We start from the raw sequence: 19058 nt of genomic DNA, 5'->3' as shown, positions 1-19058 counted from the left end.
GGAAACGAAGTGGCTGTGAAAGACAAGGCAGCGCTGGCTTGTCTTTGACAGCCGCCTCATTTCCAATTTTTTGGGGGGGAGAAATCCTCTGCATGGATTCCCCCAATTGGAGACGAGGCGGCTGTGAAAGATGTGTGGGGTCCGGAGCCCATCCGTGGGGGGAGGGGGTCCCCCTCGCGTTCCTTGTCTTCCTGAATTGGCTCTGGAGTCATCACCAGCCACACAGAGCCTCGTCGCAGCTCCATGCCGTTGAAAACATAGGTTTGTGCGCACACCCTGTAAATGACAGACTCAGACACTTTCCCCCAGGGAAAAACGCCACTGCCAGGTACTTTTAACCTGTGATTGGAACACAAGGTGACAACAGTATGTGTTTCTGTGTGTGAGAGAGAGAGAGTGGGAGAGACAGACAGACAGACAGACAGAGGCACAGAGAGAGGGGGGAGGGAATCAGAGAGAGACACACACACACACACACACACACACAAAGAGAGACAGAGAGAGAGACAGAGAGGGGGAGGGGAGACAGATAGACATACAGACAGAGACACAGAAGCACACACACACAGAGTGAGTGATTAAGTAAGTGAGTGAGTGAGTGACAGACACACACACACACACACATATACACACAGAGTGACAGAGAGAGAGAGGAAGGGAAGGGAGAGAGAGATACACACACAGAGGGAGAGAGACAGACAGACAGAGACACACACACACAGAGAGAGACAGAAAGACAGACAGACACACACACACAGAGTGACAGATGGGGGAAGGGAGGAGAGACACACAGAGAGAGAGACAGACAGAGAGAGAATGACAGAGAGACAGAGAGGGAGGCAGGGAGGGAGAGACAAAGAGCCACAGAGAGAGAGAGAGAGAGAGAGAGAGAGAGTGAGAAAGAAAGAAAGAAAGAAAGAAAGAGAAAGGAAGGAAGGAAGGAAGGAAAGAAGAAAGAAAGATAGAAAGAAAGAGAAAGAGAACTTATGACCACAATTGAGCCCAAAATTTTGGCTGCTAAGCAAGAGCGTCGTTAAGTGAGTTTTACCACGTTTTCCCAGTTGGCCACGCCCACCTGGTCACATGACCGCTGAGCCACTCCCACAAAACAGGCCACACCTACAGAATAGGTTCTAAAAAAATTTGAAAGCCACCACTGAACCAAACATAAGGTTTTTCAGCTCTGATTATTCTCTCCTCTGATGCAGAATTCTGGAGAATTTCAAAATCAATTTCCAATGTTGTGGCCCTGATATTGTCTAATGAAGGGTTTTTAAATTCATTAGACTGCACAACCATATTTGCAAATCATAATTGGATTTGGAGAATGTTGATATCACTATTAACTGGCAGAATCTAACATCAATATTAAATTAGGTCTATTATGTTGAGAATATAGTCACTGCAATTACCATTGTTGGTCATTTATCCTATCATCTATTTGTTTTTGCACACTATATGTTATATGGGATCACACTATACAGTGTGTGTCTGCTAACACACACACACACCAGTACCTACTCAATTTTTAAGATTCCTGAATTCTAAAAAATTAAGTCTGTGCTAGCATGTTACATAGCAAACACTGGCCTCAACTATACTCTTCATTTTCAAGAATATTTCTGGAATACTAAGAAAATAAAAGGGAAACTAGGAACTAAAATGGTAATTTTTAAACAACAATATAGATATTGTTAAACATTATTGCTCTCTTAGGGTTGTGGAATAGGTCAGCAAATGTAATTTCTGTAGTGAGTAGTCTGTGACACATTAACAGATTTACTTGTGATCATAGACCATAGGGAAACATATGCAGTGATCCACGTAAAAGTATTCATTTTTGTCATGAGTTAGATATTATGTGTAATTCCTTCTAGTCCTTTCAATACTTTCTGATTAAAAACTGGCAATTTATTGTCTAATGTACTCTCTTGAAATCTAATGTACTCTCTCTGATTTTTCTCACAAAAGCTATTCTATGAGATAAAATGGACTGAGAATCAGTGAGTAATTCCATTTTATCCAATGAGCTTCTATGGGTGAGCACAGATTTAAATCTGGGTTTATCTGGTTCTGTTCTAAGACTTGACGACCATTATATTGCATTGGACCTAGATCTTCAGTAACCCTGCTTGCGTCAAACTCATTTTACAAAAGACAACTACGAAAAACATTTTTTCTAAAGACAATGCACAGCATTATATAATATTGAAAAATTGTTTTTTGAGAAAAAAGTGGGTAATAAAGTAAAAATCCCAGTTTTCCTTCTCCTCCCACACTACATGCATACTGCTCCCTCCTTTCCCATCTTTTAACTGTAACTTTGGATTGTAACTCTGTTTTTATTGTCTTTAGAAATATTTATCTTTTATGGCTTTACTGCTTTTAATGTAACTTGCCCAAGTTGTCCAGTGTCGCTTCTAAGGGAGATGGACAACAAACAAATTTGATAAAGTACCATATTTTTCAGAGTATAAAAGAGGCTGAAAATCTGGGTGCATCTTATACACTTAATACAGCATTTTTTGCCTCCCAAAACCCTGCCCCCTTCACCAAAATGGCCATGCATAGCCTTTAGGGGGCTTATAGAATGCTCCTGGGGGCTGGGGAGGGCAGAAATGAGCAAAAAATGGGCCTCCTAAAGGCTATGCATGCCCCCCCCCTTTTTTTTTTACAAAAACAGCCCATTTATGCTCATTTCTGCCCTCCCCAGGAGCTCTCTAAAAGCTTTCTAGAGCAGTGTTTCTCAACCTCGGCGACTTTAAGTCCTGTGGACTTCGACTCCCAGAATCCCCCAGCAAGTTGGTTGGGGGATTCTGGGAGTTGAAGTCCACAGGACTTAAAGTCACCAAGTTGAGAAACATTGTTCTAGAGGCTATGCATGGCCATTTTGGTGAAGGGGGCAGGCTTTCAGGAGGCAAAAAATGCTGCATTCAGTGTATAAGACGCACCCAGATTTTCATCCTCTTTTTTTAATATTTTTTTTTAATTTTTTAGTTTGAAACAAATACAGCATCGTTCTTTACATGCTATAGAAAGTGTATCAGTTGGTTACAAAAAGACTTTTGTGCATCTCTTCCACAGTCAACAAACATAATTCATATTAACTTAAGTGTTTTAACTCAAATATTTATACATGTCATCATCATTATATCTCCATTTTCATTTGACTATAATTGTTTAAGCGTCCTTCATCATAAAATATACCAAAATTTAATACATAACCACATACTGGCCTTTCAATTACTATTTCTAAAATCCTCCTCTAACACTAAATCCTTATGTCCTAGTCTAGCTAAACAGCCATAATATTTAATAACAAAGTTTTCTAATCCTCCTTTCCAAATCATGTTTAAAGTTTACATTCAGTTTACATATGTTATATTCATATCTATATATACATTGTTATTTTTATCCCTCCTTTATTTGAGTATATCATAACATTTCCCCCCTAATAATCAAAACTTTAACTGTATCTAACTTTATCATTATCATTATTATTATTATTATCATTATCCTTTATGTATAATCCCAAGAGATTGCTAATCTTCTTTACATGGGTACCATTCAATATTCATATCAAATTATACTCATCATAACACCACACATTGTATACATTAGTAACATTATCAGTTATTTATTTAAGCTATATCTATTATCAATAAATTTCACTAAGTTTAACTAGTTTTAAATTGTATTCTTCAATCTATCAACCTGTATCTTCCCAATAGCAAAACAGTCTCATATCTTCTGCCATTTGTGGTGCCAATCCTCTAATCATCTTCTTAATCAGCTTTGTATAGACTTCTCTTAGCAACTCCTTGCTTATAAGATCTCTCATATAATCTTGATGCCCTCTTTCTGTTTCCTTATTCAGCTTATCTTTGATTGTCAGCAGTGTTATCAATGCTTTTGCTAGTAGAATTTCTCTCTTCAAATCCAAAGATTCTTTAGTTTTTTCTTCTTCTGTATCTTGCCTTCTAGAATAATTTCCTCTCCATTTAATTCCTCTTTCAGTATTCCATTCTTTCCATTTTCAGGAGCAAACCAATTATCATAAATATCAGCAGGTTTAATCTCTTTATATTCATTTTCCACTTCATTTGATATTTTTTTGGGTTTCAATCACCCCATTTTGCATTTGATAGACATCCTCAATTTTTTCATCATATTTTATTGTTATGTGCTCTAAGTATTCCAGTTTTTTCTCTATTCTTTCACATATATTTGATAATTTCTGTATTTCTGAAAGTATCTTTTGCAAATTTGAGACTTCTATTTTCTTTTCAAATTGTACTATTCTAACAAACACAGCTGCTCTAGCTTGGAAGGTTAATAAAATTAAAGCATAGATTCACAAAAAACATTGTTTCCACTTTTCTCTAATTAGAAATATACTTCAAAAGGACATCTGTGTGCTTCCCTTCTTATCTCTCTCTGTAGCTAAGCAGTAAAACCTTGTAGTGCCAATTCAAAACAATCCGTGTAGAAAAAAAATGTTCCATTTTCAATACACAAGACTCCAATCAACAAATCCTCCCAACAGTGTTACCGAGCACTGTTGAAAATCTAGTTTCATTTTGTATCTTTTTTGTATTTCAAGTTAGAAAAAAGATTCCAATCTTTAAATGAATTAGAAAAATACCCAAAGCAATGAAAGAGGAAAACTTTAGTCCATAGGTTTCAGAGAACAATAAAAGAAAAAGTAGAAGAAGAAAACTTAATCCATCCGCTTCAAAAGGCTTGCATAAATTCCATTCATGAACATAGCATTTAAAAAGTAAGATAACCACTGTCCAAAACCATTCCAAATTTAATTTCGCCGCTTGATTCTTCTATTCTCCAATTTAGATTAATTTTAAATTTTTATAGGCAGTCTTTTTTTAAAACAGTAAAAGTTCCTCACCTGCTGGAAACACTTTCTCTTTCCATATCCTTCCGTTTTGGAGCTGCCCCGACTTTGCCAGCCTAGGTTGGATTTTTGTTGCTGGCTTGAAGAACTTCTCTTGCTTCTTTCAGGGATTTTGGGACATCCCTGAGATCAGCAAGACATATTCTTCCTGTTCACTGTCTCTTCGAGACGGTTTAGGTCCGTTTGAACCACCCAGCAGCAAAAGTATTGGCTGTAGTCTCAGAGTATCGAGACCGCACGTCCATTTCATCGCGACATTGGCTCCTCCTCTTTCAGCCTCTTTTTTGAGGGGAAAAAGGTGCGTCTTATACTCTGAAAAATATGGTAAGCTCTCCCCCAAAATATTGCAACACAGCTGCATCCATGAGGTGACCACGCTCACCTTCTCCTGCACTTCAAAAATAATAAGACCTCCCCAAAAATAAGACCAAGTGTTTATTTCAGGGGTCAAAAGAAAATAAGACCCTGTTTTATTTTCGGGAAAACATGGTATTTCTTTGGTACTTAAGGCTGCAGAGTTGAGCTGCAAAATTGGGTTAGTACATACCCTTTATTAGAAGAACTGTGTAAAAGGAAAGTATATGCCCTTGATTAGAAGGATTGAACAAAGAGAAGATTCTCTTCTAATTTATCATTCATTCCTTTCTCTCTCATCTCCAATTCTTATTTTTTTCCTCTTTCAAACACACAACTCATACAACAGATAAAAAACCTTCAGCATGTCTCCAGTTTCTTTTCTCTCCATAATATATCTTTACTTTTTCTAAGCTCTCCTGAAGCTACTACATCCCAGGGAGTTTAGAACTAGCTTCTTTGTAGCAATTTCAAATGAAAAGAATGAATGGGTTCCAGTTTGATTCGTTTCCCCACTCCTTACCCCTCACTCTAAATCAGTCTTTTTGGTTATGACTGTTGCTCTCATTTTGTTAATTGTGACCTCCACAATTGTAATTATATAATTTATTATTTTAACTTGCATTTTCATTTTGAACCCCCAAGAGGTTACAGTGGAGTCTGGGGGAAGGGGGCTTGCAAACTTTTCCAAAAGAAATTTTTTGTACTCTGAGGGGTCTGTCTTCCCTGCTTCCCAAGTAAGTGCAATTGTTAGATAAAGACTCACCATTGCCAAATACAAAAACAATCTTTAAAACCCAAGTATCAGAATATGGTCTCAGCTCTAGTCCTCCTTCTGGAGCAGTTGTAGATACATTAATCATAATTATGTGACTTCTGTAGCCATTCAATCACCATTACATTATAGTGTCTGTTCTGTTCTATAAAACAGCATAACAGAGCTAAACAGCCCCAACATTATTAGTCTTCCAGAAAGTTTTGAAATCCTCACCTTTTCCTCAGGCGCTAGGACCAAGTTCATGTATGCTTCGATTAGATTATCATTTTAAGGACCTCAGCTTTATTGCAATGATGTTTGCATTATTTCTTGTTTTTAGTGTTTTGTATTGTGAGCCACCTGTAATCATAAGCTAGAATGGGCAGATATATAAATTCAATAAATAAATAAGTTATCCTGGTCTTTCCAGATCTCCGATTTCTCTAAAAGGGTATTTACTTCTTTTGTAAATGTGTTGATATCTCCCTGCTGATATCCTTTTGGATATCATTTTGACTTTAAGATATCAACAATACTGATGCCTGATATAATTGAAAATGCAGGATACTATAAGAGAAATGACCATTCAAATTTAAATTGTTAAATTCAGAGTTAATTTATATCTTAAGGTTGATAAGATATACTGTATAGTTTAGGTTCATGAAAAGTTACACTCTGAATGCCTAGCTCAGAATTCACTTTTGAGGCTTTGATTCAATTATTTTCATGCATTTCTCAGCAATGGAATTATCATTGCTTCAATGATTATCACAACTGCCAAAGCAAACAAAACAAAAACACATTTAAAAAGAGTTCCCCTTATGTCTGTTTGTCAAACCTGGCAGCATATAATTTCCAATTTTTTGCTTCTCAATAGTATCCTTTGGTGTATGTAAAAAGGAAGCCAGTAAAATTAAAGTTCTTAAACATAGGAGGGAAGGAGGGAATAGAAATAGAAAAATTATTCAACATGAATAAACATGACGATACCTCCCACCTACTAGACATCTGGAAACCAGCCCTAGTCAACAAACGAGCCCCACCCACCACCCAGGTCATTACAACACAAAAGAACAATGGACGCACAGCCAGCACCTCAGCCACACAGGATGACATGAAACAGCCGACCAATCTACAAACACCAACTTCATCTACCAATCAGGATGCAACTATACAGCCAATCAATCAACTTACAGCAACAAAGCCAGCACTCCACACACCCCACACCAAGATTTATAGAAAGACGGCAGTTCCAACCACGCTTTACTCGCACAAGCACAAAGCCGAAAACACCAGCCTGAAGATGGCGAGTGGGACCTCACCGAAATGTTGCCAAGACAATCCCAATCTTACATGGGAAAAGACCCGTATACAACAAGACCAGCATACCTACACCTGTGAAAATCTACGAAAACATATGTATGTGTGTGTGAATCCCACCCTAAGTTTAAGAACACATACACACGTACACATACACACATGTTGCAATTGTGCTGATAAATAACACTATATATATATATATATATATATATATATATATATATATATATATATATATATATATATATATATATATATATATATATATATATATATATATGATTTTTTACAACCCCTGGTAAGCCCCAATTATGGGAGGAAGCTAACTGCTTTCATCATCTGTCCTTCGGCTCGTCACAAGAGTCCATCATGACAGAAACCCAATATTTTTACTGTTGCCTTTGTTATATTTGTGTTTTTTTTATTTTTTATTTTATTTGTGCTGATAAATAAATAAAGGGAGACTAGTATAGATCTATTTCAAGCTATTTAGCTCTCATCAGCTAGCCATACTCTTACTGGGAATCGAACCTGTGCTGTATTGCATCTTAGGCAGATGTGTTAACCACTAAGCTACAGAGTTTGACTCCTTATCAGCCAAGCCAGGGTGAAAGGTATCTATTTAGTTTTATTTATATATATATGTTTTCTGAGGTTTTCGCAGGTGTTAGTATGTAGGTCCCGCGTAAAATTGGAGATGTCTTGGTGACGTTTTGCCGAAGTCTCATTCGTCATCTTCACGCTTGGTGCTTCCAGGATCAATGTGAGATCTCGGCTGTTTCTTCCTTTTAACTGCCGGTGGAGGTTTGAACTGATTGGGTGGTAGCTTGGCTGTGTCCTGATTGGGTGGAGGTGTGTCCTGATTGGTTGGGGGTTTGTGTTTCATGTAAGGATAGGAGGGGTTTAAAGAGGCTAATTGTGCATTTGCAGTCTGGATTCTGGGCCTTGGTCGTGCCTCCTCATCAGTGTGAGTTTTTGTCTGCTTTCTTTGTAGATGTTTGGTGGTGATATCCTGTGTGGCTCTTGTGAGTGTGGGCCTGGTGTCATTCATCATGTTAAGGACTCGTTTATCAATAAGGGCAGGCTTCCAAATGCCTGGCAGGCAGGAGGTATTGTCCTGCCTGTTCATGCTGTGCAGCCATATATATGGGTACATTTACTATAGTTTTCAAAAGATGTTATTCAAGATTTATCTCCTGCAAATGTTTTAAAAATGAGTGAATACAATAAAGCAGTTTAACTTTTAAAATATGTACATAGTGCTGAACAATGGGTTTGCAAGGCAAGGCAGAGAAACAACAATACTGCCTGTGTACATGTCAGAGAACTGAGAAATACAAGCCATTAGCTGTTTTGGAGTGGGAGGTGTTTTCTGCAATCCCATCCCCTGCTACTTTGATAAAAATCACATGAACCTACAGTACTGTGCAAAAGTGTTAGACAGGTGTGAAAAAATGCTGTAAACAAAGAATGCTTTCAGAAATATAAATAAAGATTATTTATTTTTGTCAATTGTCAAAATGCAAAGTGAACAAACAAAAGAAAAATCTAAATCAAATCAATATTTGGTGTTACTACCTTTTGCCTTCAAACCAGCATCCATTCTCATAGGTACACTTGCACAAAGTCAGGGATTTCGTAGGATTATAGTCAGGTGTATGATCAACCAATTATACCAAAAAGGTGCTAATAATCATCAATGTCACATGTAGGTTAAAACCCAGTCATGAACTGAAACAGAAACAGCTGTGTAGGAGGCTTAAAACTGGGTGAGGAACAGCCAAATTCTGCTACCAAGGTGAGGATGACAGTTTCATGTCATGGCAAGATTGAGCACAGCAACAAGGCAACAAGGCACAAGGTAGTTATACTGCATCAACAAGGTGTCTCCCAGACAAAGATTTCAAAGCAGATTGGGGTTTCAAGATGTGATGTTCAAGCTCTTTTGAAGAAGCACAAAGAAACGGGCAACGTTGAGGATCATAGACGCAATGGTAGGCCAAGGAAACTTAGTGCACCAGATGAAAGACACATCTATTACCCTTCGAAATCGGAAGATGTTCAGCAGTGCCATCAGCTCAGGACTGGCAGAAAGCAGTGGGACCCAGGTACACCCATCTACTGTCCGGAGAAGTCTGGCCAGAAGTGGTCTTCATGGAAGTTACAGCCAAAAAGCCATACCTCCGATGTGGGAACAAGGCCAAGCGACTAAAGTATGCACGAAAACATAGGAACTGGGGTGCAGAGAAATGGCAGCAGGTGCTCTGGACTGATGAGTCAAAATTTGAAATATTTGGTTGCAGCAGAAGGCAGTGTGTTCATTAAACAGCTGGAGAGCGGTACAATAATGAGTGTCTGCAGGCAACAGTGAAGCATGGTGGAAGTTCCTTGAACGTTTGGGGCTGCATTTCTGCAAATGGAGTTGGAGATTTGGTCAGGATTAATGGTGTTCTCAATGCTGAGAAATACAGGCAGATACTTATCCATCATGCAATACCATCAGGGAGGCGTATGATTGGCCCCAAATTTATTCTGCAGCAGGACAATGACACGAAACATACAGCCAAAGCCATTAAAAACTATCTTCAGCGTAAAGAAGAACAAGAAGTACTGGAAGTAATGGCATGGCCCCCACAGAGCCCTGATCTCAACATCATCGAGTGTGTCTGGGATTACATGAAGAGACAGAAGGATGTGAGAAAGCCTACATCCAAGATCTGCGGTTAATTCTCCAAGATGTTTGGAACAATCTACCAGCCAAGTTCCTTCAACAACTGTGTGCCAGTGTACCTAGAAGAATTGCTGTTGTTTTGAAAGCAAAGGGTGGTCACACCAAATATTGATTTGATTTAGATTTCTCTTTTGTTCATTCATTGCATTTTGTTCATTTATGAACATAAATGTTTTAACACTTCCATTTTTGAAAGCATTCTTTGTTTACAGCATTTTTTCACACCTGCCTAAAACTTTTGCACAGTACTGTATGTCACAGATAAGAAGCACCACCCATATAGTTTTCCCCCCAGCTTCTCAACAACAACACCCCCCGCTCTTCACACACACATACACCATCTCCACAAGGTTAACACCGGCATCAGAGATGCCAAGTTTATTTCACCTCATTCTTTTGCAGTAGCCTTTCCAGCTACTCTGGGGCAGGGAGATTTCCAGGTAGATAATAGCATCCAGCATAATTGGAAGATACGTGGATATGGAAGTATTCCTAATTGAGAAGAACATTTTCTCACCATTCTGTAATACCTGAAATATAGAGTTCCCAACATGGGATATTCTGCCCTTAATGTCCTTGGGGATCAATGTCCCACTTGGCTTAATGTTTTACATTTGGCCATGACCGGCACTGGGAAAAAAAGATTTGAGGACTCAAGGGTGTGTCTTGACGTAAAGTGTTTCACTTCCACGCCATTTCTCCAATCAGGAATACTCATTCATTCATTTAATATGTATGGCCACCTATCTTTGCAAGTGATTTGTTAACTGAATCAACCATTATTAAGACTTTAAAATAAGTTGCTTTCTGTTGCAATCATCTAGTTTTAAAGCTCCCAGCTGCAAACATCCTTGGCATTTTAGTGAATGTTCTCTTGAAGCAAACACACAGAGTTCTGTCAAAAAGACTACACATTTGCAATATTTAAGTTTCACACTGTTACACAAAATGACAAAAAAGATTAGTTAGGCATATCTGAGCAAGGAATACACAAAGATGCCCTTGGCTTAGAATCCATATTCTTGTCTGATTCTCATCAGTTAGCAGCCTGCAAAGGTTTGAAAAGAACTTGAAAAGATGCTTTCCCAAAGCATCTGCCATGAGAAGAACAAGGAAAGATGCCATCCACTAACCAAATGCGATGGTGCCAAGAAACACAACCAAGGGACAACTTTCTAATCATTAAAGGGAAAGGTTCCCCTCGCACATATGTGCTAGTCATTCCCGACTCTAGGAGGCAGTGCTCATCTCTATTTCAATGCCAAAGAGTCAGCGCTGAGTTCATGTGGCCGGCATGATTAAATGCCAAAGGCGCACGGAATGCTGTTACCTTCCCACCAAAGGTGGTTCCTATTTTTCTACTTGCATTTTTTACGTGCTTTCGAACTGCTAGGTTAGCAGAAGCTGGGACAAGTAATGGGAGCTCACTCTGTTACGCAACACTAGGGATTCAAACCACCAAACTGCCGACCTTTCTGATAGACAATCTCAGCATCTTAACCACTGAGCCACCACGTCCCTACAATCATTACTCCTTTCCAAAGGCATTCAAGGATGTCATTATGTTACCCAGGTCCTAGTGATACACCAAAGAACATCTACTATCTATTCAGAAAAGCAAATAAACACAAGAATAGAGTAACACAAACATATTTTTGCTGGAATTGATTCAGATTTGTTTTTGCACTTAGATTTAATAAGCCCAAAGACTGTTTTGACAGTTGCTTCTCTTTGTCAATATCTATATCCACGAAGATAAATTCCTATCTTTCAGGAATAGCATTTCATCTTTAAAGAAGACTAAATAATAGCAACCAGATTCTAATTTTGTTGTTCATTTTAATGTTAGTTATATTAGTTAGTTAGTTTCTTGCTTTTAATAGCATTTTCTTTTGCAATACTTAGAATCACAATGCAGGTAGTCCTTGACTTACAATGGTTTATTTAGTGACTGAAGTTATAACAGCATTGAAAAAAAGTGACTTGCAGCCATTGTAGTATCCCCTTGGTCATGTGATCAACATTCAAGAGCCGAGGTGGCGCACTTGTTAAATGCAGCACTGCAGGCTACTTCAGCTGACTGCAGTTCGGCTGTTCAAATCTCACCGGCTCAGGGTTGACTCAACCTTCCATCCTTCCGAGGTGGGTAAAATGAGGACCCGGATTGTTGTTGGGGGCAATATGCTGACTCTGTAAACCGCTTAGAGAGGGCTGAAAGCCCTATGAAGCGGTATATAAGTCTAACTGCTATTGCTATTGCTATTCAGATGTTGGCAACTGACTCATATTTATGACAGTTGCAGTATCCCTGGGTCATATGCTCACCTTTTGCAACCTTCTGAGAAGTCAATGTAGAAGCCAGATTCCCTTAACAACTATAGTGATTCATTTAACAACCAAGAAAGATTATAAAATGGGACAAAATTCACTTAACTGTGTCACTTAATAATGGGCTTAATTGTGACTGTAAGCTGAGGACCACCTGTACTTTCTTGTTGCTGGAATATGCTTGAAGACAGACACACATTTCAAGAAGAAAGAATAAAAACCGAATAAAGAGAACAGCCTGGAAATACGTTTTGTTGACTCACTCCCGGATGGTCAACTTCTGCACTACAGCCGGCTTTACCTAGTTGTTTACAGAGCATTTGGGTGGCATTAAACTATTGGCTGAAAAATCTTGGATGAGAAATTAATATATTTCCCAAACAATAACCTGAACTGGCAGCTTGGCAACATTCCTTGTATTTTCAAATACATTAAGCAACACAATTTAAATGCATCAAATATGCCCAACTGTCATTTGTGACACTAAGTGGAGTTTCACAGAACATTTTCTATTTTTTTAATGAACAAAACTGTAGATAATCAGTTTCCTACACACTGATGACAATTACATTCATCTCGCAAGGGCTTTTTTTCTTCATGCTATGAGTCCAGTTCTACGTCCAATTATTACAGGAGGTGCAGTCAAATGTGAATATCCATATCATCCTCCATTATTTTCTTTTGAGACAACTCTACAGATGTCAGGATTTTCTGATCACACCATTCTCTCTTCGTCTCCCCCCACAAACACACACTTCCATTTTTGTAACACTTATCTGGAATTCCAAACATTCTCTATTATTATTTTTTTGTGATCACCGAGTAGCCCTAATATTGTCTTAGCACAGATTTCAAGCATTCTCTTACATCTAGCACAGCCAATTTCTTATTGCCCAAAGAGTAATGAACACAGTTTTTACTACTCAACTTGTCTGAATTAGAGAGAGGGTGTTTTTGATTTTTTTTTTAACTTTAAGATATTTTGTGCTCGCCAAAGCCCTTTGGGACTGAAGTGTATTACAAATGCTGCTGGTAAATAATGACCAATTTGCAAATGCACCTATACAGTTAAGGAATTAACATGAAATACTTGCTTCCAAGTCCCATGTGTATTTTTATAGCTCTAAAGATATATCTATGGGATAATAAATATTAAGTATAAGTGTGAGATATAAATTTTAGATAAACAAAATAACTCATTAGTCCATAAAAACTGTGACATGTACCTGTCACCCAACAGCATACATCTAAATCTACTGTAGAAACATGATTATAGTTGTTAACAGCGTCATTCCCCCTTCTGCCCACTAATATTTTATTCCTTTCTTTCCCATGTTACAAAATGAAATATCTCAAGACGCAGCACCCTGCAGTTCCATTTTGGGAATTGTCTATATATATACAAATATCACTTAATAAAATATAGAACATTTAGTCCTACATTTCATAAATCTAGAAAAAAAGAGATGCAACATTCCGTTTTGAATTGCAGATTCCCTGATCTTGTTATGTTCTGCTTCAATTATATATTCTTGTTATAAACCAGAACATAAAATTTACATTTAATAAGAGAACTGTCACGTTTTTCCATTTTTCCCTGTAAATTTTTTCTCTTTTTTTAAAAAAATTGAAAAACTTCACCCCACCCCCATTCCATCTCCAAAATGGCCCAAAATGCTACATCATATGGAATATTAACTGGTGACTTTGATAATGTATATGGAGATTAAAAATTAAACCCGATTCTTGAAAATGCCACAGAGATATAATAAAAACGCAAATAATATGGAAATTATTCCTTTTATCTCAGAAATCATTTCCATATTACAAGTAGCATTTTCCTGGTATCCACAGCATCTGGATGCTGACATATCCCATCTGTTTCCAGGGCAAGGATTAAAGTTGGCTAATAGGCAATGCTGGGTTTTGGGTGGCAGGTATAATGGTATGTGGGAATCACCTTAGGAGATAAGGGAGAGAGCCACAACAGGGGAACAGTTGGATAAAAGATCACAACTCACAGCAGGTATGTGGGCATGGCAAACATCTCAGAAAGTAAAAGTAAAGGTTCCCCTCACACATATGTGCTAGTTCCGACTCTAGGGGGCAGTGCTCATCTCCTTTTCAAAGCCAAAGAGCCTGTGCTGTCCAAAGACATCTCCATGGTCATGTGGCCGGCATTACTAAATGCCAAAGACGCACGGAACACTGTTACCTTCCCACCAAATGTGGTTCCTATTTTCCTACTTGCATTTTTACATGCTTTCAAACTGCTAGGTTGACAGAAGCTGGGACAAGTAACGGGAGCTCACTCCATTACGTGGCACTAGGGATTCGAACCGCCAAATTGGTGACCTTTCTGATCGACAAGCTCAGCGTCTTAGCCACTGAGCCACCGCGTTCCTTTTCTCAGAAGAGAACCTCTTTAATTTCTTGGGCTTTAGAGGGGAGAGGGGAGAAATGTACTTTCAGACTTACAAAATTCTATTAACAATACAACAAAGTAGAATTAGTTCATATGGGTGGGCTTCATTTCTGGACTACCTCACAAGTCTGACAGCATATAAAAGAACCCATAACAAGAAGGAGGAGGACCCGAGCCTTTTGGGAAGAGGCAATTTCAAGAGTTTGAAGGAATTAAATGTGTGTTATTTGTAAGCTATAAACACCCATTTGCCCTTTAGCCTTCTGACAACCAACAAATGCAAGCAGGGCCTAACCTTTGGCTCTATTCAATTATGGGGGCAGGGGAAAAAGAGTGTTGATAAGCAACATGGTACCACCAATTCTAAACAGAACAGGTGATTATTCATGGAACTTCAGCTAGAAGTCCTAATGCCAACAGATCAAATACCATCGACAATGAGGAGGTCAGATAAGTCAAAGTAAACTTAAGAAATTTATAAATTAAATCAAGTTATTACATACCCCAGCAGCAAAGCCTAGACTCCCATCCAGGATTCGTCTCTGCAAATGTAAGATTACAAGTCGTCAGAATGATACTGTATGCAGCAGCAGCAACATATAATTTCACATTTGACGTTGAATCATAGTTTATGTAAATGTTAATTTGCTGGCTTCGTGCAACATGCAAAGCCGTAAGACATAGCTTGCAGACAACAGCTGCATTGAAAAGCAAAAAAAAATCCACTATAGCTTACCCTAACACACAAAACACACTATCATATTTTTCTGAGTATAAGATGTACCTTTTTCCCTCAAAAAAGAGGCTGAAAATCTGGATGTGTCTTATACACTGAATACAGCATTTTTGCCTCCCGAAACCCTGCCCCTTCACCAAAATGGCCGTGCATAGCCCTTAGGTGCCTTGCAGAATGCTTCTGGGGGCTGGGGAGGGCAGAAATGAGTGAAAAACAGGCCGTTCTTTGCTTATTTTTGCCCCTACCCCCAACCTCCAGGAGCACTCTACAAGCCTCCTAAAGGCTATTCATGCCCCCCCCCTTTTTTTTTTGAGAAAAAAAGGGGGTGGTTTTTTCGAAAAACAGTCCGTTTTTGAAAAAACTTTTTTTTAATTTGCCTCTTCAAAATCTTGGTGCGTCTTATACTCCGAAAAATACGGGTAAGTGTATGTTAGTCTCTTGTAAAACTAAGATGATACTCAATACAGAGTTAAAAATCTAGTCCATATTTAATAAAGACATCACACTTCAAAATGTGTCATTTTTCCCCATTTTGATATCCTCTGCAATTCATAAAATATTCATCTAGTACCACCATGCAGGTTAAGAATGCTGAGAGCTGTAATAGCAGCATATCTGAAAGGCATGAAACTGGGAAAGCTGCTGTAAACATATACTGGTTAATTCTTCTGTCCACCAAAATTCAGGCTTACAGAAGAAGCACAAAAAAAGGGAATTTCTCCTTCAATTTTAGCATACCACTTTCATTGGTAGGAACGTAGCCAACTGCCTTTTGCAACAACTGCATATTCCTGAAACCTTCCCAAGTTAGTTCCAGATGTCAGGACATGGGTTAAAGGTAATCACAATAGCTATGTTATTTACAATTTTAAAATAAAATCTAATTGCTACAGTTGATAAATATAGTTTTGGATATCATAAATATGACTTTCAAAGAGTTTTAGAAGGATCTCTTCTAATATAACCCAGGTAATAATAAATCTTTCAAATTTATGATATCAAAAGACCTATTTATCTGCTGTAGCAATTTGGTTTATTCTTCTAAAAATGCAAAAGCTAGAGACAAGCATTTCTAGCCAATCTCAGCTAAATGTTTGCAGAGTATTAATTAAAGATATAAAAATTTAATACTAAGCTCATTACTTTTTCCAGCTCTATCACATAACTCCCACATGCCATAATTAGTATTTATGGTGATTATCTGATCCATACTTATACTCCACATTCACAATTTTATCATATCTAATGCTGAAAATGCATTTTTCATCCTCTAATTTTGAAATTTGTACCAAAAATGTTCAGGCCTCACCTGCCTACTGGAAAATATAAATACAAGTGCGGAGCCAGCAGCTGTCAATCCCCAAGTCAGTAAAGTTCCTAGTAGTGCTTGCAACACTGGATTGTAACCAAGTATCATAATGAGGAATTCTGGATTTGAAGATCTGGTAAACATGAAAGGAAAATTAGGTAGAAAACTTAAAATCTGAGCCAATCAAAATCAATTATTCTGTTTCGGAAATACATTTTATTTGTCTATTAGTCAATAGTTAGAAAGTTATTTGATTTGTGTCTCCTCAAGTGTGCCTGAAACTGGCAAAATGCTACCTATCATCACCATATCTGCATAAAGTGCCTGCTTATTCATATATTATTAGATACTTGTAATTAAATATAGAGCAAACCATTATCCCTCAGAATCATCCTTATTTAAAAGATGGTTCTGGACCCACTTTGGCTTTGTAGATACTTTTAGAAAATAAAAATAGGAAGAATGATGTTTCCAATAGAAGCGTGTCTGCTTGTCCAGGAAGGTGGGGGGGGGGGGACTCCCAGGTAAACTAAAGGGGGGGGGAACCAACATTATCTGTTTGCCTTCTGGTAAATTACTATTTTATGATTGGCCACACCTACCATTAGGAGCCATTTAGTGAAAAGATTAATAGCACTTAGACTTATATACCATTTCATGCTGCCTTTACAGCCCTCCCTAAGCAGTTTACAGAGTCAGCATATTGGCCCAAACAATTTGGGTCCCACCTCAGAAGGAGAGAAGGCTGAGTTAATCTTGAGCTGGTCAGAATCGAACTGCCGGCAGTTGGCAGTCAGCAGAATTTGCTTGCAATTCTGCATTCTCCTAACCATTGCACCACCATGGCTCTTTAAGAGACCTCTCATGGCAGCCATTTGAAGAAAACAATAACCACATGCCTTCAAAGTTTCAAATATTTCCATCCCAAAAGATTACCCATTCTTGTAAGGGAGGATTACGGGCAATATAGGAGATATCATAAGGAGTAAGACAGTTTAGCTATTAATCCATTTGAGGAGGGTCCTTGAAGAATTTCTACCATCCTTCAATCCCTCATAAAATTGGAATGGTGTTGTGATCCTTTCTAAGCATGTGAGTCCTTCATGAACCGAGAGATTTACTTCCAGCTGAATTTACACATTACACTATAAACTATGAGCTGTTTTAATAATATTAAATGAACAAGCATAGATGCCTGGTTCATATTAAACCACAAATCACTGTTTGAAAGGCACATCAGGTGAATTCCTAATCTTTGGGTTGTGTTTTTGACTTGCGCTAATTTTGCCTTTCAAGTGAAGCATTGTTCTCATCAAGGAAGTTATTACACAAGGGAATCGCTACAATGGAGAGGAAAAATAAATAGTCATAGAACTTTCTCCTACCGTCGATGTCTGCTTAGATTTTTATCTGAGAACTTGCAACCCTGGGGAAGGGGAGGCACAACTCCAGGTTACTGTAACTTAATCAGTCTATATGAAGTTCCATAATAATATTATCGTCGCCAATTTAACCTTTGCAAACTATTACAATTTCTTCTATTTTAATCACACTTGATCTAATCCGTCTGTATGGCCATTTTCATTCAAAGCAAAGCTTTGAATAGCCCACCTAAAACGTGAAAGGCACCAAAATGAATGAGTAGGTCGGTCGGTTTGCCACAATGTAAAATATATATTTTTTTAAACTATTTGCGGTCCATTTTTAAAATAATCAATCTGTAAAAAAATCGAAGATACAAACTTGACAAGTAAAAATAGTTAGATCATTCCCCCCCCCCCGTACTAACCCGGGTTTGTTTGGTTCTTTAAGATAAAACCTCCTAAAACATACCGCAAGAATTTTGCCTTCCTGGGTGTTTGTTTTCAATGTATCCTCCTGGATTTTTTTAAAATTAATAACCTATTCTATTTAAAAATAATAATTCACTACATACACTCAATAAGATCACCCAGACGTTGCAAAATACAGCGGTTACTCCAATTCCGGCAGTCACTTCCTGGTTCCTCTGTACACGTGTCTCTCAAACCGACGTGGCTCCACCTACTATTCTGCTTCAGCCATTGGCAAAGCAGCCTGGAATAGCAGGCTAGATTTTGCGGTACACGCCTATAGATTTCTGTAAAAAGTGAAACGTGTGGCTCAAAAAAAGACTTTGTTTGGATGCATGCACTACTATGTAATGG

The 19058-nt window shown here is 38.1% G+C and overlaps 1 protein-coding gene across 3 annotated transcripts in view; it reads right to left on the bottom strand.

Annotated features, from left to right (window-relative positions):
* Nucleotides 1-18896, bottom strand: part of SLC39A11 (solute carrier family 39 member 11) — a 379931-nt gene extending 361035 nt beyond the window's left edge. The window contains exons 1-3 of one of the 3 annotated variants that reach the window (XM_014068383.2): nucleotides 18809-18896; nucleotides 16873-17005; nucleotides 15331-15369 (exon numbers count right to left, since the gene is read on the bottom strand). In XM_014068383.2, the coding sequence (XP_013923858.2) occupies nucleotides 15331-15369; nucleotides 16873-16980 (147 nt within the window). In that variant the 5' untranslated portion in view covers nucleotides 16981-17005; nucleotides 18809-18896. Of the gene's footprint in view, nucleotides 1-15330; nucleotides 15370-16872; nucleotides 17006-18705 lie in introns of all 3 variants that reach the window. The other 2 variants (XM_014068385.2, XM_014068382.2) reach the window with 2 other exon arrangements.
* Between the last annotated feature and the right edge of the window lie 162 nt (nucleotides 18897-19058).

The sequence above is a fragment of the Thamnophis sirtalis genome, unplaced genomic scaffold (genome assembly GCF_051295495.1).
Source record: "Thamnophis sirtalis isolate CommonGarterSnake01/CBP01778 unplaced genomic scaffold, rThaSir2_p1.2 scaffold_3, whole genome shotgun sequence".
Lineage (NCBI taxonomy): Eukaryota > Metazoa > Chordata > Lepidosauria > Squamata > Natricidae > Thamnophis > Thamnophis sirtalis.
The sequence above is the reverse complement of the archived record's forward strand: the minus strand, read 5'-3'. Positions and strand labels throughout refer to the sequence as shown.